The sequence below is a fragment of the Centroberyx gerrardi genome, chromosome 9 (genome assembly GCF_048128805.1).
Source record: "Centroberyx gerrardi isolate f3 chromosome 9, fCenGer3.hap1.cur.20231027, whole genome shotgun sequence".
Taxonomy (NCBI): Eukaryota; Metazoa; Chordata; class Actinopteri; order Beryciformes; family Berycidae; genus Centroberyx; species Centroberyx gerrardi.
Genome location: NC_136005.1, coordinates 29,785,245 through 29,812,901, shown reverse-complemented (window position 1 = coordinate 29,812,901; position 27,657 = coordinate 29,785,245). Strand labels below are relative to the sequence as shown.

General features: G+C 43.3%; 1 protein-coding gene across 1 annotated transcript; it reads left to right on the top strand.

The window, feature by feature from the left end:
• Positions 1-81: 81 nt before the first annotated feature.
• aspm (assembly factor for spindle microtubules) lies at positions 82-27,657 on the top strand. Its single transcript, XM_071914261.2, has 26 exons — positions 82-354; positions 1,155-1,298; positions 1,557-3,123; positions 4,192-4,281; positions 4,538-4,639; positions 4,752-4,898; positions 6,171-6,410; positions 6,539-6,606; positions 6,691-6,832; positions 7,650-7,780; positions 8,030-8,205; positions 8,547-8,692; positions 9,387-9,472; positions 9,608-9,820; positions 10,916-11,120; positions 11,328-11,476; positions 12,724-12,852; positions 13,479-13,673; positions 14,092-19,371; positions 19,594-19,743; positions 19,858-20,049; positions 21,341-21,533; positions 22,923-23,077; positions 26,891-27,067; positions 27,232-27,404; positions 27,512-27,657. The coding sequence occupies exons 1-26, from the start codon at positions 82-84 to the stop codon at positions 27,612-27,614; spliced, it is 10,626 nt and encodes a 3,541-aa protein (XP_071770362.2). The 3' UTR covers positions 27,615-27,657.

The following is a 27,657-nucleotide window of genomic DNA, read 5'->3' as shown; positions in this document are numbered from 1 at the left end:
CCCTATGAATTGCTAGGCGGCGTATTTAACAAGCTACGTAACATGTAACGTTAGCTATTTACTGTTTTTTACTCATTTAAAATGGCTGAAACAGTGACTTCTACGCGGAAGGCATTCCTGGAATTCAGTCCAATAAAAAAAGACGACAACAAGGAAAATGATGTTCCTGTTTTGAGTTTGATCCAGTTTTCCAAGGCTCCGTTTATAACATTTGGATCTGTAAAAGTGGGCACCTCCAAGTCGGCTATTTTGCGCATTGAGAATCCCACCGAGGATGCAGTTGCGGAGGTTACAGTGGACAAGATCCCATCATCTAAAGGCTTTTCTGTGGACCAGAGCAGGTTCATAATTCAGGTAAGTTGGGGGAACAAAAAAAAGATAAAGGCAGTCTGTCAAACGCGAACGAGTTTGGGTCTTCCGAGCGAGCTAACGTTTCACATGTGATCTTTTTCTTGCTAGCCATTTTCCTCTGCATCAGGGGACACGATTCATGTGCTTCTCAGAACAGATATTACAGAAGTAACGTTAGTTAAATGAACATGTCTTAGGCGGGATAAATAAACTTTCACCACTGAATTGACACATACACACATTGCCATAGTTGACTGTAGTAGCAGGCTGAGGCAAGTCTAGTATAGACAAACCTTGTCTCATGAGCCCTGTAAACCAAGCTATTGTCACATCCAGGAAGTTTGTTAACCTACAGATTTAGACTAACTTAATACAATTTGTAACCTTGGAACTACAAAGTTGTATCTGACTTGTTTTTTCAAAACGGAGAGTCACATAACCTATTTTATACTAACTGGGCTGATTGAAAATAATGATTTTTGAGTCTTAATTTCTAAAACAAAAGGTCCCACCTCCATTTAAGTCAATGGATGCTGAAAACTTTGAAGCTCAATATGTCAGAACTATCTTGTAGGAAGATAGAACATTATAATTTTATGCTCACAAAATCCATAGTGGGTTAAAATCAGGGGATAATTTGTTAGTGTAGCAATTGGTGTAATTTCTTCTTTTCCTTTAGGATTTCATTTTTAATGGTGATGTATCTTCAACACTGTTATCATAAGCCCTTGATGCTTTTGGTGTTGTCCTCATTGTAAGAACTGCCATTTGCCCATACCTTGCCCTGTGCTTTGTGTCTGCAGCCTGAAGGCTCATTCAGTCTGACAGTAACCTGGACCCCAACAGAAGAAGGTGGGGTCCGAGAGCTCATCATCTTCAATGCCAATGGAGTCCTCAAGCACCAGGCTGTTCTGCTTGGGAGAGCAGAAGCACCAAAAAAGAAAAAGGTAAGTGTCTTCATTTAGCTCCTACAGAGGCTTTTAACAGCTACTATGCAAATGTTACTATCAGTCACTTGAGATCCAGGCTTAGTTTTCCTGCTTTGTAGTCATATAAACCTATGGCAAGTCATAGAAATAGTGAGTGCCATCACACCATCATATTCACATATAGCCATGGTTGTTCATCATCAGGGCACTAGAGCAGCTTCACCTAGTACATTGATGTCAAAACTCGTTCCTCATACTTGATTCTCTGTGTTTCAGAAAAGCTTGTGGGACACAATCAAAAAGAAGAGGGAGGGTGAAAGATCTGCTGCACCCAGGGGCAAGAAAACAGAACCTTCCTTGAAGATCGCAGCCAACAAAACCTTCCAAGTGTCCCGTAACCCGCAATACAAACGGGAAAAGCCCAGAAGCCCGCTTGCCTCGCTTAACGAGGGCGTGGCGGTCAGAGAGAGGTCCTTTTCAAAGCGCAGTCCCATAGAAGATGGGCAACATGAGCAATCAGAGGAGCAGAAGGCCTTTAAACCCACTCAAAGGCAAAGGTCTCTGGCCTTGTCAGATCAGGCCCGTGTTGAGAATATCCTCCAAGTTCAGAGGAACTCTCCTGTTGTCCTTCTTGTCCCAGCCGTCCAGATGATGGACCCTTCCGCTAGCCCGGATAGCTTGGCAGGCAAAGCTGAAAACAGGGAGCTCTCCAGAGTTCTGAACAGGACCCTCTCCCCTGTAGGGACGCCAGAAAGGTTTAAAAGCCTCATGCCTCACATTCAGTCCGTCGAAAGCCCGGCTCCTGCCGCTGTCCAGTTTGTGGATGATGAAAGTGACAGAGTGTCACCTGGAACTCCAGTTCTGTCTGTGAAAGACGCACTGGCCCTCATCGACTCCGATCTGACCCATGTAAACACCAGCCCTCTGGACACTTGCTCTAGTTACGACTTTTCAGATTCATTGGAATCCAAGAGTGGGAATCGTGGCTGCGGGCCTGATCAAACTGCCCTCAAAGCAATTCCTGATAGCCCTGAACAGTCGGAGTCCAACGAGCCAAGACTTACTTTCTTTGTCAGCAAAAACCCCGTCGCGAGCCAGGTAGTTGCTCCAGACATAGAGGTTGATAATGCCGCCCCAAGAGTCAAGAAGGCTTCTTTTACCTCGGCCACAGTGACCAAGAGCAAAGCACCGGCGGCGGCGGCACCCCCCGAGGTGAACAACTCAGGTGGGAGGAAAATAAAGAAGTCTAGGCGCAGGCTCTTGGAGAAAACACTTGAACTGTCTGACAGCAGCAGTCAGTGTGAGTCCAGACCAGGCACCCCATGCCTCCCTGTTATAGACCCAGACACAAGAGCCGAGGGATGGCGAAACTCTCGGGCAACCAGCTCCCCGTGTAACGACAGACAGCAAGCCCAGGAGTTGGCCTCCTTCAGCCCGACTCCAGCGTGTGCTGGCTTGCCTACACCCGTCACCTTCCCAATCACTTCACCTCCGTCCATGGTTCCCGCTCCCTTCACTTTCCCAGTCACCTCAGCCCCCGCTCCCCTCACATTCACGGTCACCTCTCCTCCGCCTTTCGGCCCGTCCTCTCCTCTTCACCGTGAACTCTCATCAAACCGGGAGGATTTGTCGTTCCCCGTCCACATCAAGACCGAGTTCGACGTGACAGCGAGGAGCAAGAAGAGGAAGAGCGAGGAGTACTTGAGGAGCGAGGAGAAGGTTGAGGATGCCGGGAAAACGGAGCAGGTCAAAAGGAGCAGAGTGGCAGCCGTGAGGAGGGAGCCCATAAAACCAGCGCAAGAGAAGAGATGTGTATCACAGAGGCAACAGCCCAGATCCACAGGTGAGCAAATGTGAAGTAAATTGTTGGTGTTGGATGTAGGGATGTGTCTGAATAATCCATTATTTGATTGAGAGCCTCATAGTTTATCTTCAAATTTGGAATTTGATTTACCTTTTTCAGACTTTCCCGTTTCAGCTGGATTGTTAAAGATATTTTTGAAAGAAATAAGCCCTTTCTGTGTTCCACAGTTGATGAACGTTGATTAACAGAACCAGTTGTATTGCATTAAATCTAAACAAGGAAAATCTGTGCTTCCATGTGCATCCATGCTTCATAATGCCTATAATTCACAGCACACTAAAGTTAAAAAAGGTGACTAATCAAAGAATTGATTGTTGAATAATGCATCCCTAAACATTTAGTAGGCTATACTAAAGGGTTTATTATCATTCTATTCAAGTTGATGGTTCCTGTTAAGAGGTGAGAGGATATAGCTGTTAGTTTGAAAACCTAGATCGAAGTTTGGCTTGTTTATCTGTTGTTTTTTTTTTAAACTCTATATAATTTAAAAAGGCAGTGGTGTAAATCTGGCAATGTTTTTTAATCTAAATTTAATTGATCAGAAGTTGACATCCAATAGCAGTAATGCGCTGCTTTTTGTTTGTTACTTTCCTTGCATCATGTTACAAGTTTCCTACGGTCATAGAAAACCAGGAAAAATCATGGAATTTTAAAATGGTGGACCTGGAGAAATTGTGGAAAATGCCACCTATCCAAAAAGTTTTTGGAAATGTTATAGAAATAAGTTTGTAGTCTGTCTTTTTGGCCTGTCTCATTTCAAGCTTAGCTGCTGGTAGGTCTAATTACCTTTTTTTGAAGGAATATACCCCTAAATACCAATATAGTTTTCTGAGTACACAAGTCCTAACTGGTAGTTGTAGTTAACCAAAAGATCCTGGAGTCAGACATTCAAATCAGCCTCTCAAGACGGGTATTGGTAGTGGAAATTGTGCTACATGTCATGGAAGTCCTCAAAGTCTTGGAATTTTATTACGAAAAATGCAGAGGAACCTTGATGTTTGAATTTCTGGACCCCCTGTATTTAGTTGAGCGCTCTGTGTTTTTCAGGCTCGGTGCGCTCAGCATCATCTGTAAAGACTACAAGGTCTGCAGTTCTTGCCCAAGCCAAGCAGCAGAACTCCAAACCCACCTCGCGAGGTAGGATGTGATGTATACCTGTCTGAGAACCTAAATGGGAATAAAACACCTCTCAATTTAACAATTAATTCATGTTATTCTTGCAGTATAGGCCAGTACAATCAGTATTTGAGAGCATGAGTCATTCTCATTAAAGCCAGAAATGTCATCAAGATGTGAAAGTCCCAGCTGTTCCCTATAATAGGAATATTATTTATTTTGAATGTCACATCTTTTTTTTTCACAATGCTTGCCAACATCTGGATTCTCCTCATAGGTGCTCAGTCTCTGAAGTCATCTGGTGCGCCACCCATGAAGACAGCAAAAGTTGTCGCAGTGGCACAGTCGAAGCTGACTTTCATTAAGCCTGCTCAAACAGGTAATTGATGTAGAATGTTGATCCTATTCTGGTGTGTCATCAAGTATTTTTCTGTGTATCAACACGTGTCATTTTTTGTTTTCTGTAACTTGACTCACATTTTTTCCTGCAGCCATACCGAGACATCCGATGCCATTTGCTGCCAAGAACATGTTTTACGATGAGAGGTGGATTGAGAAGCAGGAGAGGGGATTCACATGGTGGATCAACTACGTCCTCACTCCAGATGACTTTAAAGTCAACACCGAAGTCACTAAAGGTAGCGTCCGTCCAAACATCCACCAGTCCATCCAGCCAACTAATCTTCTTAAACTCATGTCATGTGTTGGAATTATGATGCCAGAAAACCTGGATAAAAAACTAACTCATTTCCAACAGAGATTCCTGCTTTTGGTGTGCATGCAGTATTGAATGCAGTTTTATTTAGTTTTACACACAGTGTAATTCTAGCTAAGGGTGAAAAATGTATTTGTATCAATTTTATATATTGAGTTCTGTTTAGACATCCCCTATTGTTTATCAGTCAATCTTACACTCACTGACAGTAGCTGGGTTTCCATCCAACTATATTTTGGAAATTGACATATCGGCAATTTCCTCAATATTGCAAAAAAGGTCTTACACACGATAACACAAGGAATTATCTGATTAATAGCTATGGAAAGATATTGCACAACAGTTCAAAAGTGGCTTTGGACATTATGAAAAATTCTCTGCATTATCTCCGCCATGGTCTACTAGAAATGTAATATGCACTGTTGCTGTATAAAGCGCCTGTCATAATAGTATGGACATTAGTTGATGCATTTTTTTGTTTGTCTTCAAACGGCAATATGAAATATGACCAACATTAGCTTACACCAAAGAACTTTGGCAATACTAATCAATTCTTGAAAGACACTTTCCATTTTTCTCACAGATGTTTTTTTGACATTCAGGAAGCCCATTTATTCGCTTAAACCCAGCTGATGGAAACACTCGCATTTTATGGGTTTTTTTTATTTCAAAACTTTGTAAAATTCACTTGACAGTTGGATGGAGATATAGCTAATGTAATATTCATTAGACTTCAAAATGTTCTCCCAGTTCAAGTTGCGTCAAAGTCAATATGTCTTTAGCTATAAAAGCTGACATCATGTCAACTCAATTAATCTGCGTGGGGTATTTGGTGCAGGTCGGACTTTGCTCTGTGGTACTCAAGCACTGTGGGGAAATGTGCTTCATTTATAGGTGGCATGAAGCCCTAGTCTCTACAGTTTCAAGTAATATGGAAATAATCACCATCTCACATTTGAACCAATTTTGCAAAGAAAGTTTGCCGAGTTACTCTTTTTACAGCCCAAGTCTAAACAATATACAATGTCAAACACTCGTCTCTGAGGCAAGCTATCCTTATTAAAATAAAGGGGGATGAGTACTTTGCAGAACAACTCTATATCTAAGTAATTATTTAAGCTCTAATGTGTACAGGAGCCTTCATAAGTCTCGCACAGCTCAAACTTTCCCTTTGCCCTTTTTCTTGCTCATGTAGTGAACGCCGTGTCCCTTGCCATGGGCAGCGACAACAAGTTCAGCGTGCCCAAAGCTCCCACCAAAGAGGAGATGTCCTTCAGCACCTACACAGCCCGACGGAAGCTAAACCGCCTCCGCCGCTCCGCCTGCCAGCTGTTCACGTCCGAGGCCATGGTCAAGGCCATCCAGAGGCTGGAGGTGGAGGTGGAGGCCAGGAGGCTGCTGGTCCGAAAAGACCGCCATCTTTGGAAGGACATAGGTAAAAGTCCTAGCTTATGAAACATGAGTCGATGAAGAGGCAGTGCGGCATTTTGGTGTTGCTCTGAAGTCCCCCTCCAGCCTCTGGATGAGGCCAAAAGTAACGTTCTTTTGTCTCTTGTTTCAAAGGTGAACGCCAAAAAGTCCTCAACTGGCTTCTCTCATACAATCCCCTGTGGTTGCGGATTGGACTCGAGGTAGGTTTGGTCTTTCAAAATAATGTTTATCTTCTTTGTCTTCGTCGTTCACGCGATGCTCATCAAACCTTGCTCATCCCTCAGACGATCTACGGGGAGTTGATCTCGCTGGAGAGCAACGGTGACGCCTTGGGTCTGGCCATGTTCATCCTCCAGCGACTGCTGTGGAACCCAGACATTGCTGCGGAGTTCAGACACGCCAGAGTGCCTCACCTTTACAAAGACGGTACTGTGAAAGCACTCGTCATTGTACTGTTTAATCTGAAGTGGAGATGGTCGTGTGTTATAGTTCTTCAAAGAAAAATAAAACCGAGATTTCCTTATGGGGTCCACATAATGGTCAAACCTTTCCAGGTTTTCTGGTGTTCTGTATATTTGGACCCCACAAGATAGTAAAAAATATCTTTTAAACATATAATTTTAACCATGCAAACTAACTCAGGAATAGTTATGGTGGTCTTTTATTGGAAGATTAGAGTTTGAATGATGTTAAAGTTAGGGTAAGTGTTAGGGTTATGGTTAACTTTGGGATGTTGCTTAGCTATCCAAAGTTTAGTTGGCTGACGTAGACACAGCCTACTTTTTCCTATTTTATTTCCTATTTTTTTTTTTTTTTCATATTAGTTTTCATGGGAATGATATTGAAGCTGGAAGTGTGATAGATCACTATTGGTCCAAAATATAGCTAGTCTCTGGTCTCTGACATTGAAAAGATGATCTGTTTTTCATTCGTTAACACAGGAATCTGATTGTCTGGGAATGAGTTCATATTCCACGCAGGGAAAGTTAAATTGATAGCTTAAGTCTTCATCGGAATGCATTCTTCAGCTTTTTTTTTTGGTCACAATTTACTGTCATAAAACATACACCATACACCAGTTTTTTTACATTCATTTATCCCTTTAGAAAAAGCCAACTACAACACATACATTTTCAGTCATGTAAATACTGTCCAATCTCGGACGTTCGCGAAAAAAGTCAGGCAATTTTGCAGAACTCAAGGTGGGAATCCTGCTGACGCTCATGTACCTTTTCTCGATCAGGCCACGAGGAGGTGCTGTCTCGCTTCACTCTGAAGAAGCTGCTCCTGCTGGTGTGCTTCCTGGACAAGGCCAAAGAGTCCCGGCTGATTGAGCACGACCCCTGTCTGTTCTGCATGGACGCAGAGTTCAAGGTAGACCAAGACTTGTTTCTTTCCCTTATTGATGATCTATAAAAGACTTTCTAAGGTACAGCCATACCCAATGAGTCAAATCAGAAACTTGGAAAATGACATTATACACATTTCATTTTCGATACTGATCTGTAAAACTGCCATTGTTTTGGACACAACACATTTTTCTGATTTATATTTCTGTGTTTCTCCCATTAGTAGTTTTTGTGTTTCACTAATCACTAGCATGCTGTATGTTTCTTGTTACAGACCAGTAAAGACCTGCTCCTGGCCTTCTCCAGGGATTTCCTGAGCGGAGAGGGGATCCTCCCCCGACACCTCAGCTACCTGGGATTGCCCGTCTCCCACGCTCAGACGCCCCTGGATGAGTTCAACTTTGCTGTGAAGAACTTGGCGGTTGACTTGAAATGCGGAATTCGTCTAGTGTGAGTGAGATGTAATGAATGTTAATGTGACTCCTGATTGTTTAACGTTTCCAGTTTGTTTGGAATAAATAGAACTGGGTCGTTAGCATGAGCAGCGATAACCACCATGGCTGAACAGACAAAGATAAGAGAAACTCAAACTGCATCAACAGTAAATCCAAGGAAAAAGATGTAACAGTAGTGGACACACTGTTTGATTGACAGGTGATCTCTGGGAAGTGCAGAAACACCACAGCAATAAGCGCTTGGCACCAAAGATGGAGACAAAAAAAAAAACATGATTCTCACAGATTATTACTTTAAAAGTACAGTATAGTATTTCATTTTTGCTTTATTTCCAGGCGTGTGATGGAGCTCTTCATCCAGGACTGGAGCTTGTCCCGGAAGCTGCGTCTGCCCGCCATCAGCCGGCTGCAGAAGGTCCACAATGTCGACATCGCTCTGCACGTGCTCAAAACCAAAGGGGCTGACCTCAAGGATGAACATGGTAATTGTGACTTTTCTCCTGAGCAAACAACAAAGCAGTGGTGAATTTCTGCACTCAGCAAAATGAGATTCGATGCTTTTCAGTGCCTGTGTGATTCTCCTTTCACAGAGCGGTCACATATTCATTGTATTTTCATGGTGGGTCATGTATTTTCTACCAGTGTGGCACATTGCTGGACACTGCTCATTGGCTGCATCTTTCACTTCAGCATGAACATCTGCTATTTCATTATGCACATTTTTTGTTGGATCACACACAGCTGTTGTTTGCCACACAAGATAAAAAAGAAAAGCTGCACCGTAACAAAATTGAATTAGGAATTGGTTCACCCTGCAAAACACTATGCAGGAAGTGTGTGTATGTGAGAGTGTATGACTGTGTGTGACTGTGTGTGCCTGTGCACTTCTGTGTAATTGGGCATGTGTCAGAGGGGCTGAGTAGGAGTTAAAGAGTTCAGAGTCTAATGGGTGCCACCACTGCTAGAAGAAATTAATAAAGCCAACGCTATAATTTTGCCTGCTTTTTTGTTTCTGAATTGGTGATTTTATCATAAAAGGGTTTAAGAGCTGTTTTAGTGCCAAAACGTGTACTGCAATCAAAACTAGTCATGGACAGACATGAATTAAAAAAACACACAAATCTCTGCCACCCAACAAGGTTAAAAGGTATTTAAGCGATGTGGCTTCTTTTCCAGGCTCCGTCATTGATTCCAGAGATATTGTGGACGGACACAGAGAGAAGACATTGAGCCTCCTGTGGAAAATCATCTTCACTTTCCAGGTGTGTATCAGATTCTGCACGAGCGTTTCTTTTTCCAACAAAATTAATATTCATTCAACACTTGCACAGCAGTAATCAATTCATAACACATATACAGACCGGTGTATAATGTATTTCTTTTTATCTCTTGATTAGGTGGAGGTGATTTTGGATGAGGAACAGCTCAGGGAGGAGATAGGCTTCCTGAAGAGAACCTTGAGGACCAAGCGGAGGCTGGCATCACTGAGGGCTGATCAGGGCCTTCAGCAGGGCCCCGCCAAGGCCAGGGTCCCATACCAACACAGCAGCGCCAAGATCACCCTTCTGATGGACTGGGTCAACGCCGTCTGCGACTTCTATAACCTGAGGGTGAGTTTAAAAAAACAAAAAGGATCCCCTTGTATATTCATCTCATAGGCCAAAGAAAATACTTTTTGGAATTGAATCCATAGTAATGTAGGTCACGTTTGCTTATTGTCTTGTTAGGCTGGACGCATTGGTACTTTGTACGCCTACTTACGGCCCTGCTCCACTACAGCCGTCGGGCGTCAGGCATTGCCATCAGCCGTCAGCCATCGAAGGAGTGATTCCTTTACCAGCACTGAAAGATGCTCCACTGCTCGCGTTGCGTCCGCGTTGCGTTGTGTCCGATGGCTGCGTCGAAGCGAAAAAATCGCCGAGGTTCAATTCTCGATGGCTGACGCACGCGTTCTCCCTCATTGAAATAAAGTTGGATTGATTGTTTTCTGGTGAATCTATTCAAAAGTCAACGCGCTCTGTGGAGCAGGGAGAACGTCATGCTGGCGCAATGGTGATGGCAACGCTGGTAGTGGAGCTGTGCCGTTAGTCTTTTGATGTATTATTTAAAGCCATTGTGTTGGAGCCTTTGTTGTTCCCTCTTAGGTGAAAATTTAATTAAGCCTTTCCCAAAAAAATCTGTCTGATACAGTCTGTGTTCTCTCTCTTTTCCTTTAAAACACTCTTATGAGTTGGTTTCAAATAAGACTTCAATACTTTTGTTTGAAATAACTTTTTGCTTGCCTGTGCAGATCAGGTATTTCACTAGGCTTTATCTCCCTATGTCTTATTCAGTCTGTTCCCTCTTGATTTGCTTTGCAGGTGAAAAACGTCTTGTAAAAACCCCCTAATGCTGCTTTCATGTTTTATTTTAAGAAGCAGAATTTGTTGGAAAGCCCACATCCCTATTGAAAAAAGACTGTTACAAAAACTTGCTAAGAAGTTACTTTAAAATCAACGATAAATAAACTGCAGCAAACTGCACGCTTTTTTTTGTAAATGGGCGATATCGGCGCTTACAAAAACGTCCTACATGTTATTACCACTATGAGGCTGACCTGAATGTTTTTTTTCCATCAGTACCTCGTTTGACGTGAACGCAGCATAACCTTCTTCGCTCTTCTAAAAACAGTGATATAATCTGCATCCCCCGTTGTCTCTGTGCAGGCGGAAAACTTCACCGTGTCGTTCTCGGACGGCCGTGTCCTCTGCCACCTGATCCACCACTACCATCCCAGTCACCTGCCGGAGCACGCCATCAGTCGCTGCACCACCCAGACCGTCGAGTGCTCCCACAGGGGCCGGCTGGAGCTCAACTGCTCAGCCAGCGACTCCGACGACTCTTTCGACTCCTCGCCGACAGCCCAAAATGGTACGTTTTCAGATATGCGGTGTGTCTTCGATGCATTTTCAAAATGTTCAAGTGGATGTTCATACATCAGGGTTCTCATAGGTCATGGAATTCTTGTTTTCAACTGTTTTTCTCCACAGCAGCCCAGCTGTAGTGGAAAGCAGACTGTTCACCCCTTTAGAACAGAAAGTTTTTAAGTGTGTGTGGTTCATTTTGTTTTGCGAGCAGGTCCAGAATCTCCCTCTGTGGAATTTAAAGAGCTCCTGGAAAATGAGAAGAACAACTTCAGACTTGTCAACACTGCCGTGGCTTTCCTGGGCGGAGTCCCTGCCATGATCAACCCAGCCGACATGTCCAACACTATCCCCAATGAGAAGGTGAGACCAGAATCAAGCACCTCGCAGAGTACAACAAATCTAGTAGAATCTGTCTTGGTATTCAGCATTGAGTGGTTGACAGTAGTATCGTGGATCGTCTTGTTTTCCAACATTAAGAGACTGTTGTTCCTGTTCACAAACATTGATTGAACTGTAGAAGAGGAAGAAGAAGTTTTGCTTCAAGACACAATTAACAGACCCTTGTCTCATCACTCTGGATCATTTTTCTGAGAGATTGTCTCCCTTAACACTCTGTACGTAAAGTAGTTGAAGTGGGAAGAGTTTATCGACGTTGATGAAGTTCAATTAACTTGTAGTTAGATAATATGCTGTCCTGACTGGATGATGTATGTTTTTCAAGAGGAAAACTCATGCCGGTCATTCAAGGGTGAGACGCATCACATCATACTTGGTTGTTATCAGAATTCATCAATCTGTACAAATCATGTCTGTTTATTGAGAAGTGTCTACTTGATAAAAGGAAGCAAAAGCTTTATTACAGTGAAAATTTAACCATACCTGTGAATTTTCACGTAACTCCAACACTCCTCTTTTTATATGCAAATCAAATTCATGTGAGGTCACACTGAGAACTTACTTCTGGGTTCTTAATCTTAGTATGCCTAGACTGCTTCAATACAGTGATTACATATACATGCTCTCCCGTTTCTGTTATTAAATCCCATTGTTGTATAAGCAGTGCTTCTGTGTATGTACGTAATATATAGATAGATAGATATTTTTATATATATATATATATATATATATATATATATATATATATATATATATATATATATATATATATATATATATATATATATAAATCTCTATCTATCTATATCTGTCTATATATATATAGATATATATATATAGATATAGATATAGATAGATAGATATAGAGATATATAGATATATAGATATAGATATATATATATATATAGATATATATAGAGATAGATATATATAGAGATAGATATATAGATATATATATATAGATATATATAGATATATATACATATATCTATAGATATATTTAAGGTTTAACTAGTCAGGGTTTTGAGTAATCAACACAGAAGTTTGAGGACCCTTACATACCTTAAATTATTTGTAGTGCTTGGAGAAAATAAAGCTGGCCCAGGTGGAGAAAAACCTATCTTTAAAATCTTTTAGATAGGCGAGAAAAGTCTCGAGACAGGACCCAAGTACTACAGCTGTGCATTGAACCACTTCCTGTTTATTTCCAGGTGGTGATGTCCTACCTGTCCTTCCTCTGTGCTCGTCTCCTGGACTTGCGCAACGAGACCAGAGCAGCGCGGGTCATACAGGGCGCCTGGAGGAAGTACAGGCTGAAGAAAGATCTGCAACTGTATCAGGTTGGTTCTATCTTTGGTAAAGCATCAAAATGATTTATTTATTTTTTATTTATTTACCTTTTTGTTTTTGGCTTACTGGTTTTTTGGCTCAATGGGAATCAAGGGGCAAATCCAGGTCAGTCATGGGTGAGACACCTCAGTCCTCTACCTGGGTGCTGTCAAAATTCATCACAGTTTACAGCAACTTAAGAAAAATTTCTACAAATCATGTCTGCTGTTTATTGGGCAGTATCTAAACCAAAAAGTCACCCATGTAAGAATGAAAGATGAATAAATCTCACTTCAGACCTTCTGCCTCCCCCTTTCCCCCTTCTGCTATTTTGATTTGAAAATATATTACAGAAAACTGAAAAATGAACTTGGGTTTTGTTTTTGGGGAATACACTGATATTTAGAATTTCAGTGTCACTTTTCCTTAGATTGGCATTTCAGCTAAATTAAATGATACCTTGGCATTCCTTACTCCAGCCAAACAGCAGGCTGCTAATAATACATACATGTAGCAGGTAGCTTAAGGACAAATGTACAAACTTGCCCCCCGTGATTTGACAAGTGCCTAACATAGAAGAAAATGTTTCTTTGGCAATAGTCACTTTATCTTGTTCCCTGATTTTCCTTGTACACAGGAAAGAAACCTGGCTGCAGCGAAAATCCAGGCAGTTGTGAGGAGTTTCCTCCAGAGGCACAGGGCTAAGAGGCAGAATCACGCAGCCGTTATCCTCCAGTCAGTCTGGAGGGGTTATGCAGCCCGCAATGCACTGAGGCTAAAGAGAGAGGCTCAACTCCGGGTTCTGCAACATAACGCGGCAACTGCCATCCAGGTAAGTCTAGTTGAGTTATTTTTTACATGAGGCAGAAACAGAATGATGGATAAACAAGACTTTAAAGAACAGGCAGGAGGAACCAAATAAACCATTTGGGCTTTTTGAGTAGTCCCCCACTCCCTTTCCCGTCTCAGATGTGGATGGTCTTTCTTTCAATTTATTAGATTTTCTTTTCTTCCTCCAGACACAATGATCCCCATTATAACAGAGCTAGACCAAAAACACATTGCTGTTGGTCCTGAAATTTCATAAAGTCTAGATCACATCTGTAATTTTACATTTTATTTGGCCATATCATGATATCTGCCTTGTTACCACAATGACATTCGCTGGGCAATGAAGCAGGCTTGTGTAATTGCCATGTAATTGTCCATGCTCTTTGATTGCACAGATTGTTCTCTTCTTGTCCGTGCAGGCTCAGTGGAGGATGTATTCGGCCATGAGGGCTTACCAACGCCTCAGATACCATGCCATTGTTGTACAAGCACAGTGGCGAATGAGGAGGGCAGCCTCCGCCTATGGAAGAATCCACTGGGCTGTGACAGTGATTCAGAAATACTCACGAGCTTGGGCTCAGGCAAGACCGGCACGGGAACAATATCTCTCCCTGAGAACTGCGGTGGTGAAAATCCAGAGAGGGTACCGGAGGTGGAAAGCCCAGAGAACAGAGAGGGACAACCGTGCTGCCAAAGTGATCCAAGCTGTGTTTCAGAAATGGCACAAGGAAAAAATGTCCCAGAGAATTTCTGCTGCTGTAAGGATTCAGTCTTGGTATCGAATGCACAGGTGTCTCCTTCAATACAGAAGAATCACGAGAAGTACTATTCTAATTCAGGCTCAGTACAGAGGTCATGCACAGAGACGCAGCTTCCAGATGTTGAGGCTACAGCACCACTCTGCTGTTGTCATCCAGAGTGTCTTCAGAGGGCTTGCTGTCAGAAAACAAGTGGCGAAGATGAGACATGCCTCAGTCATAATCCAAAGCTGGTTCAGGGCCTCTGTGAAAAGAGACACGGAGAGGCAAAAGTTTGTGAGGATGAGATGTGCTGCTATTACCATACAGGCAGTGTATCGTGGACAAGTGGCTCGGGAGTTACTGAAACAACAGCACAAGGCAGCAACAGTGATCCAGGCAGCTTTCAGGAAGTTTGCTGCCAAAAGGCGCTCCCTGATCTTGAAAAAAGCCACAGCTGTCATACAGCAAAAGTATAGAGCCACGATATTGGCCCAAAAGACAAAGAAGGAATATAATGCACTCAGGTGTTCTGCACTCACTATACAAGCTATCTGGAGAGGAAGAGCTGACAGGAAGAGGATAGAGAAACTACACCAATGCATCACGCTCATACAGGCCCACTACCGTCGGCACAAAGCGCAAGCAAACTATAGGTCAAGAAAGGCAGCAGCTATAGTTATACAGTGTCACTTAAGAGCTCATATGACTGGAAAGGTGATGAGGACAGAATACCTCCAGACGAAGGCAGCTGCTATCACACTCCAAGCTGGGTTCCGAGGCATGGGAGTTAGGAAAGAGCTGAAGAAAAAGCACCAGGCAGCGACTTTCATTCAGTCTGCAATTAGGATGGTTCTATGTAGAAAACAATATTTACTCCTCCAAAGTGCAGCGATTATCATCCAAAGCCGGTACAGGGCTCTGCTGGAGGGCAAGGCACAGCAATGCGAGTACAAACAGCTAAGGCAGGGCACCATAAGGATACAAGCTGCCTACCGGGGATTCAGAGTAAGAGAAGACCTAAAGAAGAGGCATAACGCTGCCACAGTAATCCAAGCTCAGTTCAGAATGCACAAAGTGCGTATGGCTTATCTCGCCACCAAGTGTGCTGCCATTATCGTGCAGGAGCGCTACAGGGCCAAAAGGCTAAGCGATCAAGAGATGCAGAGGTACAGGACTATGAAGTCTGCTGCTGTAGTCATCCAGGCGGCATATCGTGGTCACAGAGCCAGGCTGAAGGTTACAGAGATGCACAGAGCCGCTAAAGTTATTCAGAGAAGATTTCTCACTATCCAGGACAGAAAACGCTTCCTGGCCACCAAGGCTGCAGCTTTGCTCTGTCAGCAGAGGTATAGAGCAGTGGCCCTTGCAAGAAAAGAACGTCTGGACTACCTCTTAAAGCGCAGGGCAGCCATTTCACTGCAGGCAGCCTACAGAGGATTGGCGGTCAGAAAGCAGTTGCATCTTGAGCGTATGGCAGCCATAAGCATTCAGTCCCATGTCCGAAAGTACCTGCAGAGGACGCACTACAAGAGGCTCCGCTGGGCTGCCAACACATTGCAAGCACGTTACAGGGCCAACAAAAAAATGAGAGAGGAGATGCAAGCTCTGAATGCCAAGAGAGCTGCTGCTGTTGTCTTACAAGCTGCCTTCCGTGGAATAAAATCCAGACAAAGCATCAGACGAAGGCACCAAGCTGCCAGTGTTATTCAGAGAGCTTACAGAGCCCACTGTGAACACAAGCAGTATCTCTCCTTGAAATCCTCTGTCCTTACCATTCAACGATGGTATCGAGCGACTGCAGCAGCTAAGCAGCAAGTGCAACAATATCAGCAAATGCGCAGGGCTGCCATCGTCCTTCAGGCAGCATACAGAGGCCAGCAGGCCAGAAAGGAGATTGCTCGTCAGCATCAAGCTGCCACTGTTATTCAGGCCATCTTCAGAAAGTACAGAGAGGAAGTCAAATTCCAGGCCATGCGACTGTCTACTATTACTATCCAGAGATACTACAGGGCCTGTATTCTTCACAGACGAGAAAGAAACAGGTTCCTCAAAATGAAACATTCTGCCATTGTTCTTCAGGCAGCTTTCAGAGGTCACTCTGTACGAAACAACATTGCCAAGATGCACAGAGCAGCTACTGTCATTCAGACCAACTTCAAGAGGTATAAACAGCAGTCCGCCTTCAGGAGACAACGCTGGGCAGCCTGTGTCTTACAGCAGAGGTTTAGAGCTCAGAGACAGCAAAGCTTTGAGGTTAAAAATTACCAAAAGTTCAGAAAGGCTGTCATCACGCTACAGGCTGCATATCGCGGTATGAAATCACGGCAGAGCATCAGACAAAGGCACCAAGCTGCCAGTGTTGTCCAGAGAGCTTTCCGAACCCACTGTGAGCGCAAGAACTATCTCACCTTCAAATCCTCTGTCCTCACCATTCAGCGAAGGTATCGGGCCACTGTCGCAACCACACAGCAAAGGCAACAATACCAACAAATGCGCAGGGCTGCCATCGTCCTCCAGGCAGCATACAGAGGCCAGCAGGCCAGAAAGGAGATTGCTTGTCAGCATCAAGCTGCCACTGTTATTCAGGCCATCTTCAGAAAGCACAGAGAGGAAGTCAAATTCCAGGCCATGCGACTCTCTGCAGTTAGCATCCAGAGATACTACAGGGCATGCATTCTTCGGAGACAAGAAAGAGACAGGTTCCTGAAAATGAAAAAAGTTGCCATTGTTCTTCAAGCAGCTTTCAGAGGTCATTGTGTACGAAGCAGCATATCCAAGATGCACAGAGCAGCTACTGTCATTCAGGTCAACTTCAAGAGGCATAAGCAGCAGTCCGCCTTCAGGAGACAACGCTGGGCAGCATGTGTCTTACAGCAGAGGTTTAGAGCTCAGAGACAGAGAAGCTTTGAGATGGAAAATTACCAACAGGTCAGAAAATCTGTCATCACACTACAGGCTGCATATCGTGGTATGAAATCACGGCAGAGCATCAGACAAAGGCACCAAGCTGCCAGTGTAATCCAGAGAGCTTACAGAGCCCACTATGAACACAAGCAGTATCTGTCCTTGAAATCCTCTGTCCTCACCGTTCAGCGAAGGTATCGAGCAACTGCAGCAGCTAAGCAGCAAGTGCAACAATATCAGCAAATGCGCAGGGCTGCCATCATCCTTCAGGCAGCATACAGAGGCCAGCAGGTCAGAGAGGAGATTGCTTGTCAGCATCAAGCTGCCACTGTTATTCAGGCCATCTTCAGAAAGCACAGAGAGGAAGTCAAATTCCAGGCCATGCGTCTGTCTGCAATTATCATCCAGAAATACTACAGGACCCGTGTCCTTCAGAGACAAGAAAGGGACAGGTTCCTGAAAATGAAAAATGTTGCCATTGTTCTTCAGGCAGCTTTTAGAGGTCATTGTGTACGAAGCAATATTGCCAAGATGCACAGAGCAGCTACTGTCATTCAGGCCAACTTCAAGAGGCGTAAACAGCAGTCCACCTTCAGGAGACAACGCTGGGCAGCCTGTGTCTTACAGCAGAGGTTTAGAGCTCAGAGACAGCGAAGCGTTGAGATTCAAAATTACCACCAGGTCAGAAAGGCTGTCATCATGCTACAGGCTGCATATCGTGGTATGAAATCACGGCAGAGCATCAGACAAAGGCACCAAGCTGCCAGTGTTGTCCAGAGAGCTTTCCGAACCCACTGTGAGCGCAAGAACTATCTCACCTTCAAATCCTCTGTCCTCACCATTCAGCGAAGGTATCGGGCCACTGTCGCAACCACACAGCAAAGGCAACAATACCAACAAATGCGCAGGGCTGCCATCGTCCTCCAGGCAGCATACAGAGGCCAGCAGGCCAGAAAGGAGATTGCTTGTCAGCATCAAGCTGCCACTGTTATTCAGGCCATCTTCAGAAAGCACAGAGAGGAAGTCAAATTCCAGGCCATGCGACTCTCTGCAGTTAGCATCCAGAGATACTACAGGGCATGCATTCTTCGGAGACAAGAAAGAGACAGGTTCCTGAAAATGAAAAAAGTTGCCATTGTTCTTCAAGCAGCTTTCAGAGGTCATTGTGTACGAAGCAGCATATCCAAGATGCACAGAGCAGCTACTGTCATTCAGGTCAACTTCAAGAGGCATAAGCAGCAGTCCGCCTTCAGGAGACAACGCTGGGCAGCATGTGTCTTACAGCAGAGGTTTAGAGCTCAGAGACAGAGAAGCTTTGAGATGGAAAATTACCAACAGGTCAGAAAATCTGTCATCACACTACAGGCTGCATATCGTGGTATGAAATCACGGCAGAGCATCAGACAAAGGCACCAAGCTGCCAGTGTAATCCAGAGAGCTTACAGAGCCCACTATGAACACAAGCAGTATCTGTCCTTGAAATCCTCTGTCCTCACCGTTCAGCGAAGGTATCGGGCCACTGTTGCAGCCACACAGCAAAGGCAGCAATACCAACAAATGCGCAGGGCTGCCATCGTCTTCCAGGCAGCATACAGAGGCCAGCAGGCCAGAAAGGAGATTGCTTGTCAGCATCAAGCTGCCACTGTTATTCAGGCCATCTTCAGAAAGCACAGAGAGGAAGTCAAATTCCAGGCCATGCGTCTGTCTGTAATTATCATCCAGAGATTCTACAGGGCCTGTATTCTTCATAGACAAGAAAGAGACAGGTTCCTGAAAATGAAACAATCCACCATCGTCCTTCAGGCTGCATTTAGAGGCCTGCGAGCCAGGAGAGACATTGGTCGCCAAAATCAAACTGCTACTTTGATCCAGTCATGCTGGCGATGTTCAGTCCAGAGACGTGCCTTCCAGAGGCAGAGAGAGACAGCTGTGATGCTACAGCGGAGAGTCCGGGCAGTGCAGCTTGGCAAGGTGGAGAGGAACAACTACACCCGAATGAGACGGGCTGCCATCACTCTTCAGGCACACTGCCGAGGCTGGATCGCAAGACGACAGGTAACAACTTGTAATAAAGGCGGTAGTTTACTGGTAGGCCAAGGCACATTTTTTCAGGTAGCAAACAGTTCACCTGATTATATTGGATCAGTTTATTCTATTTCAAATTCATACCTTAACAGAAATTCATTATTAATCTTGAAATTACTTTTTCCTCATCCTGAGTGCATGTTTGTACTTTGTGATCAGAAGTGTTTGATCTTAAATGCCATGATCTTCCAGGTCCTAGAGGCAGCCAAGGTAGAGAGGAGGCTGCGTTTCAGTGCTGCAATTTTCCACCATCTCAGTGCCATGAGGATCCAGCGAGCTCTGAGAGCCCACTGGGCTCTGCAGTCCGCCAAGAGACAGATCCATTCTGTCATCACCGTACAGGTACAAGGGCAAACGGCTTTCAAAACCATTTTTCAAAAGGAATTTCTCAATGAAGAGCAGGTCACACCAGTTCAACAAATGATTCCCTTGTTTCCTCTTTCCTTCTTTGGTTAGCAATGGGTACGAGCGAGGCAGCAGAGGAGGCGATACCTGGAGGAGAGGAGGAAGGTGGTGACAGCCCAGAGAGCAGTCAGGGACTGGCTAGCCCGTCGCCACAAGGCTGCCTCTGTCATCCAGCATGCCGCCAGGAGGTTCCTGCTCCTCAGGCGCCAGAAGAGGGTCCAACGGGGAATTGTCAAGGCTCAGGTATGACAGTCAGTGGGGGATTAGGTCTGGGTGTGCTAGATGACCTCCACCCTCTCTCCACACATTGTTTGACACTACCAGCTATATCAAGATATTCATATGTTTGACTAAGAAATACACAGGGAAGTGATTGCTTACAAGCACCCGCTCATGTTGTGGTGCTTGGCAGTCTGTGCGTCTGTGCATCTTGGCAGAAAAGTGAGTCTCAAAAGAGGTGAATCATCACTCCTAATTCAGTGACAGAATATGTGTGTCTCCTCCCTTTTAAGTTAAAAAATGTCATAGAAGCACTGTCAGAGATTTAGCATTCATGCAGCATTGCAGCATGGCTACTGCATCTATGTAGGGGAAACACTGCATTTAGACGGGGAGTTGAGGGACACTACCAGACTCAGCCCCTCTTAGGACATCTTCAGAAAACAAATTTTCTTTTAGAGCACCATGATCTTGAAACATTATATTATACTATTACTTACATTACTTTATATTACCAAAGCACTGGTTGTAATCAATTATAGAGTGAATTGCTCTTCATACCAGTTACACAGTTCCATAAATTGAATTGACGTACTTAAAGTTGCAATAAGCAACATTTTCTGACCACTATAGGGTTACAGAAACTGCAACACATCTGTAAATAACACACAGCACAGCCACTGCACTACGATGGCCTACTAAGGACAAACGCTTGCAAAGCACCGTGCATAAAGGCTAATAGCTAAGCTAAATGTACCTACGGAGAAGTGTCGCCGCTTACCAGTCTCACTTGAGATCTTTCTCCCGCTGAAAGTTACATGTCCCACAACGACAAGTGAGGAGATAGGTAGCAAGTTTACTTATTCACTTCATCCTTTCCGCCATTACGAGCCAAGCTAGTTTAAAAAAAACAAAAAACGGAACGCTACTGGAGCTTCCTTCCGGAGCGGAATTTGACAACAAGCTTTAGAAAAGAGGTGAAAACAGCAACACAGCTGGCTCGCGTGTGTGGATATTGGTTTATTTCATTATGTCTCAATGAAATCACCACCTAGCAAACATTAGTTTCAGGATTGGTTATAAGGTCTGATATTGCTTATTGCAGGTTTAAGTATGCATTTCAGTCCCAGCATATGCCCCCTCCTCTGTGGACAGGAAATGGTAAACAAAAAGGCCAAAGCCTTCCTGGAATCCTATGCACCTATGATCAGTGAATGAGTTCAACAAACCAAGTGTTGTGCTTACCTTTTAATCGTTTTTGTCTTTTTATTTTCATTTCTCTTTTCTTTCTCTCCATCCCCTTCTCTCTCTCCAGGCTCTGTGGAGAGGACACCGCTCCCGCCGACTGAATGACAATCCCAAGGTGGAGAATGTGAGGCACCGCTTGCGTAAAGCCTCCTCCGGCATCCGAGAGGAGGACAAACTGTGCAACAAGACATCGTCTGCCCTGGACTACCTCCTTCGATACAAGCACTTCTCCTACATTCTGGAGGCCCTGAAAAACCTGGGTAAGGCATCGCTGGTATTTACCTCTCACGGAGCCAAAATGAAAATTAGTGCATTGCAACGTCACATAAGAACACGATGCATTCTAATTTCTACCCATTATTTACCCAAGAAAAGTTTGCTGAGCACAGATGCTCTTTTTCAGTGACACTTTGGTTCACACTTAACACCTGGGAACTGCCCACTACAGCCACAACCTTCTAGCCACAGAGTAGTTTTACTGGAAAAGGTTTTTGTTTTCACTGGCATGTGCATTAACCACATGACCATTTGAGCTTCATGGTGAGAGTGCACATCATCTCTAAGCTTGCACTTATACCTGGGGCCTATAATATTGGTATTTGTTCATGATACAGTATGTCTGCCCGGTGTTATCATTATCATTATCAGTAGTCAGTATTAAATCACTCTTAAATCATTCTTAAAGCACACTTTGCAGATGTACAACATTTTTATCAAATTGCATTGTTTATTAAATGCTTTTGTAAAACAAACAAACTGTGCAGCAGAACTTGGCAATCATCATCATGGGCCAGAAAAATCAGACACACTCTGCTTAGTGTTGCATTGGCAACGTCCTCTAACAGCGACAAAGCAGCCATTGCATCATTACGCGCGTTATTCTTATCTCCACATTAGTGTATGATTTGGTGACATTATGTAAACGGATTCACTCACGCTAGAATAAAAATCCTACTTGTAGAAAAATGATAAGGAGGACGATGAACTTGTTGGAGCTTTCGCGGCACTCAGGAATAGGAAGTTGAAGTTGTTCCAGACAGGACGTCAGTTTAGTAAAATGGTCTTTGCACATATTTTCCATCAGAAATAAAGTTTACTATTATTATTACTGAATTAAAAATTGAGTTAGTAAGGCATGGGAACGAGATCATTATGTTCGGGATTGAGAAGCAGCCGCTGCAGCTCAAGTCACCCACGTCATTCCCACGACATAAGGATTTCGATCCCACACGTTCGTAAGTTGTGGCCACGAGATAGATCTCATTCCCAAGAGTAAAAAAAAAAAACAAGAAAAGAACACCATTTCACCTCCAGGCTTCTGTAAAAAAAAAAAAAAAAAAAAGATACAGGAAGTGTGGAAAGAAAGATGCTCCACTTGCATGTTTGCTTTGGTGGTTGTAATAGCGGAAGACCTTGTGTTTTCACAAGACTGGAGGGATTGCATGATATGAGAATGTATTTAGTGCGTGATCCCAGAATCCAACTCATCTAACCTGAAGTCCAAGTGTGTGCACCACTACAACGCAAGATGAAAAAATATCTGCAAATGCCAGTCATTCAGTGTTTGATGTATAATGTGTTCAGTCTTTCCAGATGTGTAGTGTCCCTGGAATTGACAGGAGACACTGTTTGTGTGTGTGCCTGCACAGAAATCGCTACCAGGCTGTCCCCAGAGTGCTGTGAGCGGCTGGTAGAGAGCGGAGCGACCCTGGTCATCTTCACCCTCATCCGCTGCTGCAACAGGAGCGTCCCCTGCATGGACGTCATCACCTACTCCATCCAGATCCTCCTCAACCTCTCCAAGGTACCTGGACCCAAGAGCTGGCAGTCACTGCTCAGGGTTTGAAACAGAACATCTTGCAAGAGGCTATTCCTTATTGATATTAAGGCTACAATATGCAACTTCTCGCCTCGAGGCAGGAAGTGTATTGTTTCTTTCATCTTGACATGTTTAGCATCGCTGTTCTTTGTTTTCTTACTGCTTTCCTACATTGTTGTTGTTGCTGTGACTTCCCTGCACTGTGGCCACGAGCCTCACCTTGATAGCCACAATCCAGCTCACTGCTGGCCACACTCACACCAAACAGTATACAGCCCCAAAACATCCCCAACATCACTGAAAAGCCAGTTTCAGGCAAACAGGGGGGATTTAGGCATGAACACACCGCCATAGGCATACACGGACCAATCATGTAAAATATATTCTGTTTATTTATTGTCATTTTAATGTGAAAAAAGTCACATATTACAGCTTTAATGCTGACCTAATGCTAACAAAAATTACAAAATGTCCACTTTTCAAAAGGAAAAAGGTAGTCACACTTTAAACAGCTCAACACTCAATTGTGTGTCTGGCCTTTCATCTGAATGTGTAGGGCCTATGCTATGCACTTAATTGTATAGAAGGATGCATTCTAGTTTTTTTTTATACAGATAGTGACTGGAACTAGAGTGTGATGGTGATGCAGCTTGGCATGAGGTGTGACCATTATGTGTTCTAGTGTATAAAGTAGGGCTGCAACTAACGATTATTTTCATTGTCGATTAATCTGTTGATTATTTTCTCGATTAATCGATTAGTTGTTTGGTCTATAAAATGTCAGAAAATGTCGATCAGTTTTTCCCAAAGCCCAAGATGACCTCAAATGTCTTGTTTTGTCCACAACCCAAAGATATTCTGTCATAGAGGAGTAAAGAAACCAGAAAATATTCACATTTAAGAAGCTGGAATCAGAGAATTTTGACTTATTTTTCTTTAAAAATTACTCAAACCGATTAATCGATTATCAAAATAGTTGCCGATTAATTTAATAGTTGACAACTAATCGATTAATCGTTGCAGCTCTAGTATAAAGGTTATTATACCACAGTTATTAATGCTCGTGTACTATTAGGGCTGCACAATTAATCGTATATTAATCGCGATGTCGATATTGGCTTCCACAATTAATTGATTCTGGCCGCGGGCGATTATTCACGCTGGGTTTAGCTTGCTCTGGTGTAGGGCTGCAACAGTTAGTCAACGTAATCAAAACTCAAATTACTTGAATTTTGACCCAGTTTGCCGCCGACCTTTCAAAGTGCGTATAAACTTTTCCATTAGCTTGGATCCAAGTGTAGTATACAAGGAAGCACGGGTTACGGGGTAAAATATTTCCTTTTTAATCTCCGACCAGAGACGCAGTACACAGGCAAACGTACTACTTCCTTATTTACACTAATTCTCCCGCGGGTCCTTATGGGAAACTTCAAAATAAAAGCCCACAAACACCCAAATAGACTTCTTACAAAATAAGTGTCTTAGAATACAAATGCCCAAAAACCAAGGCTACAGAGGTGATGGTCCCGGAAAAAAAAACAACGGACCCGGTGCACCGGAATCACAGGTTCAAAGATTTGTACATTTGAATGTTTTTTTATTTATAGGTTTATAAAATACATTATGAATGTGAAGGCATTTCGGTTAACTTAAAATGCTCAAGTGCAATAAAACAAAATGGATGAATAATCATGATAAATAATCGTGATCACAATATCGAGCAAAATAATCGTGATTATCATTTTAGCCATAATCGTGCAGCCCTATGTACTATATGAAAAGGATTCTGCGCACAAGTGTACCTACATAGGAATAAACAAAACAGGGAGCGAGGAGTAGTTAGGTCCGCAGTTGCCCAATCAGTTGTCATGGCAACCAATCACATGTTTGATGAAGCATGGGAATTATCAGCATGGTAGGAATGCATCTTTGACCAATCAGATTGCAGGAACATCTGCTCCTCCAATGAAACAGACCAACCAGGCGAATCCAGGTGTAAGCCTTATTGCTTTCACCTATTAAAACCATTTTAATAAACTAATGTTACTTGACTGCAGTTTAGAGTATACCAGTGAAAAAAACACACATTAGTCGTTACTCATTTAAAAGTAATATTACTTTACTTACTCCCTGTGAGCTGTAATTCATAACACTAGCTCTCAGATCATTTTTCCGTTACATCCGCCAAATTGGTGATTGCATCCCCTGTTACCTTTTAAAAAAAAATTGGGATCCAGTGTGAATGATTGGGGAAACCAAACGGCGCCATCATCCTTTCACTCGATAAAATCAAAGTAGCGGGAATACTTCCTCCCCTTCCACTTCTCTGCCATTTCTCATCCAAGCTTGCTCAGTGTGAGAGGACGACGACGAATTCTGATGAGAACGAACCAGTGAATGGGGTGGGATGCAGTTTTTGGACAATTCATTCATTCTGATATTTATTTTTGGATTGGTCACCATAATAGTACTGAAATTGAAATGGTAATTTGTTTCTATACGTTAAAGTGATAATACTAGAAGCTGCTCTGAATAACAAGTAACTACCCGAACACTGAGTACGACATCCACTGTTTTAATCGCACAATACCACGGACGCTTTTTCACCCCCTGTAGTAATAGCCTAATAATAGTCTCAAATGAGAGAACAACTGCTCAGTAGAGGCCCGCGCTGGTTTCTGATGGCTTTAAAACCTAATCTTTATTAAAGTCTCAGATACAAGAGCGAAGTTCATATGTTTAATGCCAAGGGGTTCAGCTGAGGACGCGCAGAGAAGGTCACAGTATTTCTTCTACAGCCCCTCTGTCCGATCTTTCACTTCCTTACACACTTTGACTTCCGCTATATTAACAAACTAAAGTTGCAATTTCAGTTCTGCTAAGCCCAGATGCACACTGAGGGCTGACATCCTGTTATGATAACAGTTCTCTGTTTAGTGGCGTGACCTTGTGGATCTTCCTGTTCTCTGAAATACCGTCATCTGTTACAAATTTCTCTCACAACACAACTTGTAATCTACCACTGAATGGAGAAATATGTACAATATGAGAATATACAGGAAAATATAAAAAATATGCAGTAAATGCAGTAAAAGAAAATGTAAACATAAGATGCAAAAATATGAGAACATTATTTGCATGAATCGCTCTACACAAGGCCATACATGTGTACATGACATGCATTTTAACACAAAAATGAATCTTGCAGAAGTTGACTTGAAAAATGAGCTGCAAAATGGATACAGCAGAAAGCAGCAGGGTGATAGTCCCAGCCATAATGATTAGTTGTTTTGGTTGATGTCTTTCCTTTTTCTTTATTGACATCTTTCTTTTTTTTTAATGGTGAGGCATGATGAGACAATGTTGATTCCTTGAAACTGTGCTTCAGCGTTGTATTTTCTTTATTCTGCCATGCTGCATTTTAATCTTTTGGCGCCAGGCTTGGCAGCAGCGCCACCGATGTCCTCTTTGGGGAATCTAGCTTTTCTAAAGCTTTTTTTCACTGGTCAGTGTTATCAGCGGACATTGGACATTTTTCCTGCTGTAAATAGATTAGATTAGACAGCTTTATTAATCCCCAATGGGGATTAATAAAGGGAAATACTAGGTGTTGGAGAAATTAGAGTCCTCCATCAAGCTGATTGGCTTTCAAATTTTTCTGCGTCAGGCACATTTCTAGTGCAAGTTTTCAACTGGAGCAAACCTCTTTTTTTTTTTTTTTTTTTTTTTTTCCACCCCTGGTCCAAATTTAGGATTATTTTAACCCTGTGTTTATTCTCTTTCCTTTCTACCTTGCAGTACCATAAGACCATCGAGGCAGTGTATGCGGTGGAGAACTCTGTGGAGACGCTGCTGGACCTGTTGCAGAGGTACCGGGAGAAGGCGGGGGATAAGGTGGCGGAAAAGGGCGGCAGCATCTTCACCAAGGCCTGCTTCCTCCTGGCTCTCCTACTGCAGGACCAGCACCGGGCTCTGGTCCGTACCTACCATACACCCTACATTATGATCACAAACTTCAACCTGATTGAAAGAAATTCCTATCGCTATGCTAGAACCAAATAAATAATTTCGGGAAAGACATTTACAAGTACTTTTTGTAAATGTAATGTAAATAAATGTGTCTGTCTGGGTGTTTTTAGGAGGTTAGGAAGCTTCCCAAGGCCTTGGATAGGATCCGCAGTATTTACCGCCTCACTGCCCGCAAACACAAGATGGATGCGGAAAGAACCGCCACCAAACAGAAGATGAATGCGTCCGTCAATGGGAGCTTCCTTGTTCAAGCAACGCCTCGTAAATCCCGACCTGTGCCAAAGTAAGTTTGCGTTTGTTTGTATGTGTGGGTGTGAGAGATAGAGATTCATATATTGAATATTTTTGCAGCGGTAACTGACATCCCCGTGTTATGTTTTTGTTTTTCAGATTTGCGCCGGACTGGGTTCTCAGAAAGGATAAGCTCAAAGACATTGTAGACCCTCTCAGAGCCATTCAAATGGTGGCAGATACGTTGTCAATTGTACTATAAAAAAAACAAGCTTTTTATTTTCCTCTTATCATCTCTTTTTTTT